At 51.2% G+C, this 10,439-nt stretch overlaps 1 protein-coding gene across 1 annotated transcript; it reads right to left on the bottom strand.

Annotated features, from left to right (window-relative positions):
- Window positions 1–4,848: 4,848 nt before the first annotated feature.
- Window positions 4,849–8,314, bottom strand: BSX (brain specific homeobox). Its single transcript, XM_032133944.1, has 3 exons — window positions 7,805–8,314; window positions 6,759–6,955; window positions 4,849–6,384 (listed from the first exon to the last, which is right to left on the bottom strand). Exons 1-3 carry the CDS (start codon window positions 8,070–8,072, stop codon window positions 6,139–6,141), a joined length of 711 nt encoding a protein of 236 aa, XP_031989835.1. The 5' UTR covers window positions 8,073–8,314; the 3' UTR covers window positions 4,849–6,138.
- Between the last annotated feature and the right edge of the window lie 2,125 nt (window positions 8,315–10,439).

The following is a 10,439-nucleotide window of genomic DNA, read 5'->3' as shown; positions in this document are numbered from 1 at the left end:
TGCAGAGAATCTGGGATTAACCAGGAGCAGTTGGAAAATATATTGGGTAACTAAGGATAATTGAGAGCTGCATGTTTGAGAGGAAAGAGCTTTTAACAGATTAAGGCTGTAAAAATAGCAACAAACAGATGGGTTTCTTAGGATGCTTCCATTTCTTTAACTTAGTAAATTATGAATTAAGCCAGCATATGAAATGTGATTAGAGCACACAGCAAGGGAATTTGAGTTAGTTAAAATCTGGAAAAGAGGCTGGGTAAAAGGGAAAAAAAAAAAAGCCCCAACCACCTTGAGATGGTGTGGAATTGCTTTGTCCCGTTTATTTGGTCTCTTTTTTTATGGGAGGCTCCCAATTTAACATAGGGAGAAGTGATTCCCCACCCTGCCCTTCTTCATGGCAAAGGGGCAGGGCCTTGCTTTAAACCCCTCCTGACACCCCTGAGGGCAGGAACCTCCCCTCCACCTCCTGAATCAGCCGCTTGGGCTCACAGCTGGAAGTTGAGGGCATTTTTTGGGAATGTTGAGAAATACTGAGACTATTTTGGGAAGCCTTGGTGGGAGAATCATCATCCCGTGTGGGAACGTGGGGCAGGCTGCAGGGGGAATGTTTTCCATGATATTTTTGTCGCGTTCAACATCCAATTCCAGCTTCTGGAACAGAACCTTCCTCTTCCTCAGCCTCTTTCCCCACTCCTTTGGGCACTGCCAGGCTGGGAAATAGTTCCAGGCTCTGCTTTCCTACTTTTATTTTTCAAACCAAATGGTAACACTTTGAAGCATTTCTGATCAGGGCACCTCAACTTGTTGTTCCTGCTTAAAAGTGATAATCCCCCCTTAATCCAAACCTCAAGTGCCTGTTTTAATGAAACCTTCAGATGAATATCAAAGAGCTATTTACTCGTATCTAATATTTTAATTAGATTATATTCTCAATTTAACCCATTAAACCCCCTTTGATGAGCTCCATGTTTAGTGTTTAGCCCCAGATGCTGGAGGTAATGAATATTGGACCTTTGATTTAATGAGAACTTCTGCCTTTCCAGCCTGACTCCCTTTGTATCCCCCCTTTTTTTTTATTTTCTGGGCTATAGAATTCAGTTAATTGAAGAAGTCTCTTATCGCCACACATTAAGGAACCTAAATTAGCATCCCTTTTCTGATTAGAAAATGCAAGCAGACATTTTCTCTTTGATCTGAGCACTGAGTTGAAGTAGGCAACAGCCCCCTGAAAATGAGCTGATGGCTGCATTATTTGGCTGCCATGCAGATGTGTCCATGTGGTGCAAAATGCTTAATGTCTTAATTGATCACCTTCCTCCCTCGCTGGCATCCTCCTCCCATAAATTAGGGGGATTTCTGGGGGGGTTTGAGGTTTTTTTAAAAAAAAAAAAAAACAGTGAATTTTTAGGAAGCATTTAAATACAAAACCTGTGCTACACTTGGGTACAATGCTGCAACTAGAGCAGCACACAATAATTTTTTTGTTTTATAAACACTGATGAACATCTCACAAACTGTTTAGGAATTCTGTTAGTCCTGGTGTTTTGGGTGTTTTAAATCCCAGAAAAAGGCGTTTTTGCATGGAAAGAAAATCTTTTGATCTACCTCAATACAAATTCAGATTTTCCCTGCACTTCACAGACATGGTGGCACAGAAAGGGGACCAGTGAGCACCCACCTGCTTAAAAGCAAAGGCCATAATTTAATGGAAGGCAAAATATTTAAATAAGAAATCGGCCTTGAATGTTGAGTTAAATATTGAGGGAGGAGTTGAGTGGGAGCAGAACCTGCCGTGGTCCCGTGGTGTCACTGAGCACAGAGAGGGGTCTGTGTGCTCCATCCATGGAAATTCCCGACCTTTTCCTAGCAACACCTTTCCAATGCCATCATTTCTTAATATTTTAGGTTCTGGAAGTGTCGCAGCTGAGGTCTGCTTCAGTCCTACCCACAAAGTGCTGCTGCAATATCAGCCCCATTGTGTTCCTTCCAAAAATAACCAAAGCTGGCTTCCCAGCACCTCACAAAGGGCATGAGCAGGCTGCTGACCTCACAAAAATATTAATGTTTATCAGTTAAGAACATGAAATAAAGGGAAACCTCACAGCCATCATTACAGCTCTAAAAAAAGGTGAGGACTAAAACCAGATGAGGTTTTGCCCAACTCCAGCAGTCACTGAACGCCTCAAACAGCCATGAACGAGCTCTGCTGTCGCCAGCCAAGCGCCTGATTGTTGTTGTTTCCTGCCAGGGATCCATTCTTTTCCTTGTTGCCCAAACCTAAGTGTTTTCCATGTGAGAAAAAGCAGGAATGTGAGCAAAGGAGCAACTCTGGTGTGAGGAGGAGCTGGAGACACGGAACCCCAGTGAGGGGTAAAGGCGGGCAGCTGAAGCAGAACATCCTGGTGGATCAGAAGTGATGCTGAGCCAAAATCCTGGAGCTAAAGGAGCATCTTCAGCTTTGCACAATCCCAAGGGCGGAGTGGGGAGCTGCAGGTGATGCTCAGAGCTGGGTTTGTGTCCTGGGAGCGCTGCAGGGTTTGTTCTGCAGCCCCAACAAAGCCGACAGAGTGCACATCACCAGGGAATGGCAGCCCAGGGAAGCACCTGCAGTGGTCTCTGGAATAGCTGAAACGTGGCCAGCTTGCTCCTGGCAGCACAAACCTGGATCACAAAACCTTAAACCCAACTTCTGCCTTGACAAAAATGTGCCCTCACGGGTAGAAAAGCCACCTGTGGGGTCAGGATCGCACATTTACACCCTCCTGCCTTTCCCAAGCACCGCTGCCCCTGCGTTAATGCTGAGAGCAGCTGTCCCAACCCCAGGGCACGCCACCAGCGTCTCATCCAAGCTCTAGAAACAAGATAAATCCAAGACCAACATCAGCCACTTTTTAAGCCAAGACCATCCAAGCAGGAGTTTGCAGCTAATTAAGGTGATGCTGTTTGTTGTTGTGACTAGAAGAGAGGAAAAGCTCCTCAGCATGGCCCACACCCGCAGAAGCTTCGCTTCAGGACATCAGTGATAAAAACAAAAATGCACTGAATCCATCAGTCGGCAGAGAGAAATGAGGAGAAGAAGATTAGAAAGGATTTCACATCATGCCCAGGTCGTTGCTGGGCTTGGCCGTGGGTTATTTACACCTTCCCCCCGGGGCTGAGCCCCCCCACATGTTTAACAGCAAGAAACTGCAAATTACTTGCTCTACAACTGTCCTTACAACCCATATCTGATCTGCTTTTATGGAGCTCTGGCCACAGAATGAAAGAATTGGGGTTGGAACTGTTTTCCAGACTCATAAAAGTTCAAAATGTTGAAGGCAGCACGCGGGAAAACTCTCAAAATCAAAACAGAAAGCGAAGGTTCATGGCAGGATTTTACCGACTGGGCTTTGATTTTCTATAATGACAACAACCAAAAAAACCATTAACTAATTAAGTGTTAAATTAATCACCAGAAAACAATTTCATTTCAGAAAAATTCACTGAAGAATTTTAATCAAAATCAATCTTCTTGAAAAATAGGAAATCCACAGATATTTCCTGTTTCCAGCAATTATTCCCTGCAAACCACTTCCACCCCAGCATTTCCCAAATTAGCACATTAAATATTTTTTAAAAATAAAAAGAGAGAGAGAGCAGCTCTAAGTCTCTCCCCTACTCCTCAACCTTCTTGGAAAGAGCAGGAAAAATTCGGCTGCTGTCACAGAATAACTCAGGATGCACGAATAGAACCTCATTTCATCTATTCCAAGAGAAAAATCTCTGAAAGAAGGAAAAAAACCGCCTGCCCAGCCCTTCCTTTCTCCCAGGACCATCTCCATTCTCCAATAGCCTCTTCCCAAAACATTGCTGAGTCTGGAAATTACGCTTTTCCACCTCCAGCACTGCTCCCAGCTGGGCAGGAGCTGGCTGGTGACACAGGGAATTTCTCTGGCAGTGACTCTTTCCTTCAGCTGTCTCAGTTTCGGAGTTTTGAGCACTAAGCTTTGTGGGATAAGCAGCCTGTTCCCAAATCTTCCTGTTCCCTTGCAAGGCTCAGGGATGGGGACATCCCTGGGCTGGGAACATTCCCGCTCTGCCTGTGTTTGTCCCTGAGGGATCAGCGGGTGCAGTTTTTAATACGATTTGTAGCTTTAACTGTCAGCCAAGGTGCCTAAAACCGTCCAGAGGTGAAGATGGTGGCGGGGTTTGGTTTATTGATCAGCAGGAATACTTTGGGAAGGGAGCTCCTGGAGTGGCAGGGGAGACACAGCAGAGATTTGAGGGTTCTTTGAGTCATATTTTTGACCTTTTCTTATAGATCTGGCACCCTAGAGCAGAGCCAGGCCAGCCCCGAGCCACTCTCCACCCTGGCAACAGCAGTGGCAGACGTGGTCAAAAAATTGTTACCCCATAAATCTCGTGCAGAGCTTTTCTCTGCTATCATTTTTAGTGATTCCCGCTCAAACACACGCTCAGGGGAGGCTGACAACGAGCACAGAGCAAAATACTCCGGGGGCGACACAGGGAAAGTGTCAAATTTCCAGGTTTTCCAGTTCCCATCGCATCCCTGCCCACGGGAGCTGGGAGAAGGGAAGAGCCCCGGAGCTGGGAGCGGCATTTCCAGCCGGCTCTGCTTCAAACCACGCCGAGGTTTCAGGAGAAGAGCGGTTGCTTTGCCTTCTGAATCCTAATTTTTAGGGAGATGGGTGGCATTTTTTTGGTGGAAATTATTGTCCTGAAAGGATTTTTAAAGCCGAGCAGCTTTTCCTGGATAGATGGATGGGGATTTCCTCTACACGCAACGCGTGGTCTTTATTATTTTGCATGTGAAAAACAGAAGGGCAGACTCACAAAAAGGAAGCAAACGCACACATTTCAATCGTCTATATTTTATATATTAAACAGGAAAATTAAACGTTTTTCTCCTCACAAAACGACATGTCCCATGATCCAAAACGCCCTGAAAGTGCTAATAACGCCAGACAACCAAATGAAATTCCCGATAAAAACCAAAAAACAAGGTAATAAATTAAATAACCTAACGAGACACCGCCACGCCGCCGTGTTGCTGCTGCAGCGGGGGCTGCCAGGGAATATCTGAGCCAGCACAGCCCCCGCTCCAGGTTTTTACGGGGGAAATTCCCAATCCCACCATCTCCTCCCCGGAGATGCGGAGCCTCCGCCGCGCTCCCGGCGCATTTCCCAGCCAGCAGCTCAGCCCAAAACCAAAAATAAATTATAAAAATCTGAATTTACCTGGAAATGAGCCCCATTTCCCTGGCAGGAAGGTAAAGGCAAAGCAAGCGCGGCCGGGGGCTGCTCCAGCTGAGCGCGACACGGAGCGCAGGGAGAAGGGGGGAGATGCAGGCGGGGGAACAGGAGCCAAACGCGGGACCCGCTCCGGGGCTGTTTCAGAGCAAAAGGGAATTATCTGGGATCCACACCTGGAAGCCGGGCAGGAATCAGGCTGCCGACACTTCTGCAAGCTGTAGAAAATCCCTTTTTTCTGGCTGGGAGCGCCGTTTGCTCCGTGCAGCCGTGGCAGGATCGAGTTATTGGTGATGCTCCCCTTCCCCTTCCCCACAGCGGAATGAAATAAACCGGAATTTTTGCCTTACCTGTTTCTTCGAGGGCTTTTCTTACCATTCTTTTTACTTATGCACGTCTCGGAAGCTCTGCCCGACCTCCCGCACTGGGGATGGAAACGGCGAGCGTGGAAAGAGCGGCGAGGATTTAGGGATTTGGGGAATAAAGGGTGCAAGTCGCCCTGCCTGCCGCTCCCAGGAACCACAACATGCTGCCACGAGTATACATTTATTTTAAACCCGAGGAAAGTTCGGGGAACGAGGAAAAGTCCGACACTTTTCGGAGGAAAGGGGGAACCTAAAGCAAACTCGGTTTTACTCTCCCCGCACCAGATTTCCGAGCACAGCCCAGGCTTGGGGTGATGCTGGGGAGCACCGGCGGCACCGCGGGGTCCCGGCCCCCTCGGGGGCACCGCCACCTTCGCCCCGGGGAGGGGAGTGGGCTCCCCCCGCACCCACACCCCCTTCCCGAGCCGTGCCCCCCTTCCCTGTGCGCGTTCCCAAGGCTGGGGAGGCGGGGGCGCCCCGCGGGGCCGGGGCAGAGCCAAGGAGAGGCAGGAGAGCCCCGGCTCTCCTAGAGGCGGTGGGGGCCGGCGCTGATGTCCCCCTCCTCCAGGATGTCCACCTCGTCCTCGGGGTCCTGCAGCAGGAAGGGGCAGGGGGGGCCCTTGCGGGGCTCGGCGCCGGCCGGCTCGGGCAGCTCGGGCTCGGGGGAGCTCTGCTCCCGGCTCTCCTCCCCGCCCGCCTGCTTCGGGTCGTCCTGCGTCTTCCGCAGCTGCTTTTTGTGCTTCATGCGGCGGTTCTGGAACCAGGTTTTCACCTGGAGAAGAGGAGGGAAAGGGGGAGAAAGATTGGAAAAAGAAGGGGGGGAAAAAGTAATAAAAATTAAAGGGAGAAAGAGACTGGATGGGATGGATGTGGGGATGCTGGAGGGGATGTGGGGATGCTGGAGGGGATGGATGTGGGAATGCCGGAGGGGATGTGAGGATGTTGGAGGGGCTGTGGGGATGCTGGAGGGGATGTGGGGATGCTGGAGGGGATGTGGGGATGCTGGAGGGGATGGATGTGGGGATGCTGGAAGTGATCCGGGGGATGCTGAATGGATGGGATGTGGGGACGCTCCTCGGGATGTGAGGACGCTGGACGGGATGAGGGGTGGGGACAGGTGCCAGAGCCAGTCCCTGCTGCCCGTACCTGGGTCTCGGAGAGGCTGAGGGCCGTGGCCAGCTCCACCCGCTCGGGCGTGGAGAGGTACCGCTGGATCTCAAACCTCTTCTCCAGGCCGGAGAGCTGCGAGTCGGAGAACACGGTGCGGGCTTTGCGGCGGCGGCAGTGCTTCCCGGGCAGCTCGGCGTGAGCGTGGTGCTGGAAAAGGGCTGGCACCGGCATTCCTGGGGGGACACACGGCGGAGACCCGCGCTGCGGTGGGGCAGGGAGATGGATCCGGGGGAACCCCCAGGAATGTCGGAGCTTTCCTGCGGCGGCTCGGGGTGGGCTCTCCCCCTGCCTCTTTTAATTTTTTGATATTTTTTTCGTTTATTTCGTTTTTGAGGTCGATTTATTGGTTTGGGTTTGGGGATTTGGGGGTTTTTTTGGTGCTGAAAACAGGAGGATTTCCCAAGCGCTTCGCCCCTGCCGAGCCCACCCTGGGAAGGTGAAGAGAGCCCGGGCAGCGCTGCCACCGGAGGGGACTCGAGGCTGGCGGGGACACCTGAACCCTCCCGGCGACGAAACCACAACGAAATGGGCATGGAAAAAACCGGGGGAGCCCTGGAAAAGGTTGGGAAGGGGAAAGCGATCCTGCACGGCCCCGCTGATACATGGCTTGGGAAACTTCGGGGGTTTTCTCCTTGCAGAGCAAAGAACGGGCCCCGGGACGGGAAGAGCCCCAGGATGAGGAAGAGGAGAGGCACAGCCCCAGCGCTGCTGCTGGAAGCGGAAAAGCGAAACCCGGCTGGACAACGCGAGGAAAAAGCGACGTTATCGGTCCCCCAAAAAAAGTGATTAAAAAAAAAATAAATAAAATTAAAGGCAAAGAGAGGGAAACCCTCAAGGTTTCGGGCACCCGCTAACGAAGTGGCTGCCCCGGGGCGAGGGGCTCCTGCCCCGGGGGGTGCAGCCAGGGTGGTGGCGGGGGATGTAGAAAGATGCCTGGCCGTCCCAGAGCGGCTCTGTCACTCTTGTCCTCACCCCAGTCCCCACCTGGACGCCCCAAACTCGGCAGGCGCTGCCGCACTTACCCGAGGTGGTGAGGAAATAGGGGTGGTGGTGGTGATGCTCCGGCTTGTGCAGGGCGGGGTGCGGGTGAGGCGCCAGCAGGGTCGGGGTGGGCATCAGGGGGTACCCATAGTCCAAGAGGGGCACGCGGGAGGCCAAGGAGCCGGGGAAGTGCTCGGGGGGCACCTCCCGCAGGGGTTTGGGCTTGTGCAGCAGGATGTCCTCGATGAAGAACGAGGTGGGCCTGGCCGTCGAGACGGGGTGCACGGGCGACGTGAAGTTGAGGTTCATGGCGGCTCTGTGCCCCTCGGGCAGCGGGGAAGGGAGGGAGCCGCGCCGAGCTGCCGGAGGACAGAGAGGGGGCGGCCGGCTGCACCCCCGGGCCGCCAGAGAAGAAATGAAAGTAATGATGAAAATAAATAAATACAATTGGTTTTTTAAATCCGCAGTCAAAATAAATAAAGATAATATTTAAAAAAAAAAAAAAAAACCACATCAATCCCCCAGCCAGAAATAAGCTGGTGGAGCCGGGGGAGGCGAGGCGGGCGGGTCGGGGATGCGCGGGGCGCTGCGCGCCTTTGAGGCGCGGTGGGAAGGGGGATGCGCGCTGAGCCAATGGCGAGCGGGGGGGGGACGGGCCTGCCGGGCCACCCAAACCACCCCGGGGGCGAGGAGGGGGCGAGGAGCCTCTCCGGAGGAGCGCCGCAGCCGCGCAGCCTCCCCCGCGCACCGCTCCGCACCGAGCGCGGCGCTTGGAGCGTTTTCCCAAACACGGGGAGTATCTCCTTTTTTTCCCCTTAAAAAAAAACCAAAAAAAACCAACAAAACCAAAAAACTTGGGGCAAAAATAAACCAGCGGCTCTTTCCCACGCTCCGCTCCCAGCCTGTCCCCGCGCACGCAGCTTCGCCCTTCGCGCTCAGGCTCTCATCCCGTCACGGTTTTGTTCCCATCCCTTCCCCGCTCTCTGTTGCGCCAACAATTTTAATTTGGGGGTCTTTCCTCTGTTTTGTCTTTTTTTTTTTTTCCCCCCCTTCCTCACCCCCTTAATCTGCACCATTCATTTCCCCGGAGTCAATTTGCTCAAATGAGGGTGATACACCACATCATAGCTGAGATAATTTCGGTTCGCATCTCGGAAAATTGCTCTAATTATTGGTGTTAAACTCAGGGAAATTAAAAGAAGGCGCTTCTCCTTCATCTCCTGATTTTAAGCTCTAATTTGTTGAAATCGAGTTGTCATCACAATTCCAATCACTACCGTTAATAGTAAAAGTGTTCTAATAGAGCCAGAATTCGCACAACCCATGCTATTAGATAATTAAGAAAGATGTTAGAAAGACAAGTGCTAATCCTTGGGCACACGGACAGCGTTTCCATCTGATCCAGCAGGTAGAACAAATTAATTACCCGAATCAATTAGTCCTAAAAGTACAGTTCTCAGGGAAGTGCAAGCCATGCCTTCCATATGGATGAGCTGGTAAATGGTAAATAGATGAGGAAAAAGCTTTAAAAGAATAGAAACGGCAACCGTCGGGCTTTAATGAGTGGGCGGCCCGCGAGTTCTCCAGCCGTGCCGGCTCTTCCCCGCCAGCGCCGGCCACAGCCAAGGGGGCGGGGGACAGAGGTGGCTCCTTCAGCAGCTGCCAAAATTCGGGAAGAGGGGGACAGAGAGCTCCCCGTGCCACCAGGAAAAGCCACGGGAGCGTTTTGTGCCCTGTTGCAGCCACACCCACACTTTGTTTTGTGCCGTAGCGCCTGTCCTCACACACTTCAGCAGCGTATTATTTCTGTATATTAAATATATAAGCATTTTTATATTTCTTGCGTTATATTTGTATTTACATAGTGCGTTATACTAATATATAATATGTATTTTTATATATATATATATATTTATCCATACGGATCCTCGCCTGCCGAGTATGGATCAGCTACCCCGATGCAGGAAAGCAGGAGGAGCCCCCCCAGGACTGGGGGAAAAGCTCTTCTCTCCCTCCTGTCCTCTCCTCTCCCTTTTTTTTTCCCTAGGAAAAAAATAAAAAAATAATTAATTAGATAAATAAATAAATAGATAGATTAAAAAAAAAAATGGATAAACGCAATAATTCTGTTGCAGTGGCCCCTCCTGAAATGACCATTAGGAGTTTTTGGCTGAAGGATTTAAAAATCCAACTTTCTCTGATGGAGCCAATGAGTCAATGAATTAAGAGTGATGAAACGGGGCTAATGCCCCCCTGTTAATGAGGAGTGTCTAAGCTGCTTCAGGGGCCATTTCATCAGCTGAGATGGCTCTGCCGGGGGGTGGGGGGGGGCTGGGGCTTTACCCGGCACTCGGGGCGGGGGGGATGGAATGTAGATGTGGGTATTTAAGGCAGAGCTGGAAGATTAAAGCTGTGTCACTTCAGCCAGGTTGGGTCACAGCGTTAGGACTCAGGCAAGAACATGGACAGGGGCTGATTTTTGGAGTTCCTCTTTATTTAGGGGACAGATAAATGAGGCAGAGGGGAAAGAGGCTGTGTCTTGGTGTTAATTCGCAGCAAAACCCGTCCCCAAACTGTGCAGTGGCACTTCAGGCACGACAGCCTCTCCCTGCTGGTAATTTGGGGCAAGAAGCAGAGGGATAAACCCCATCTGTGGAGAAAGGACAGGAGGGCAAC

Source organism: Corvus moneduloides, chromosome 25 (assembly GCF_009650955.1).
Source record: "Corvus moneduloides isolate bCorMon1 chromosome 25, bCorMon1.pri, whole genome shotgun sequence".
NCBI lineage: Eukaryota > Metazoa > Chordata > Aves > Passeriformes > Corvidae > Corvus > Corvus moneduloides.
The sequence above is the reverse complement of the archived record's forward strand: the minus strand, read 5'-3'. Positions and strand labels throughout refer to the sequence as shown.

Excerpts from the sequence above, each read along its gene's own strand:
- BSX (XM_032133944.1), bottom strand. The coding sequence starts at position 8,072 with ATGAACCTCAACTTCACGTCGCCCGTGCACCCCGTCTCGACGGCCAGG. Across the intron at positions 6,956-7,804 it reads CTATTTCCTCACCACCTCGG|GAATGCCGGTGCCAGCCCTT; the intron begins GTAAGTGCGGCA and ends GTGTCCCCCCAG. Across the intron at positions 6,385-6,758 it reads TCAGCCTCTCCGAGACCCAG|GTGAAAACCTGGTTCCAGAA; the intron begins GTACGGGCAGCA and ends CCTCTTCTCCAG.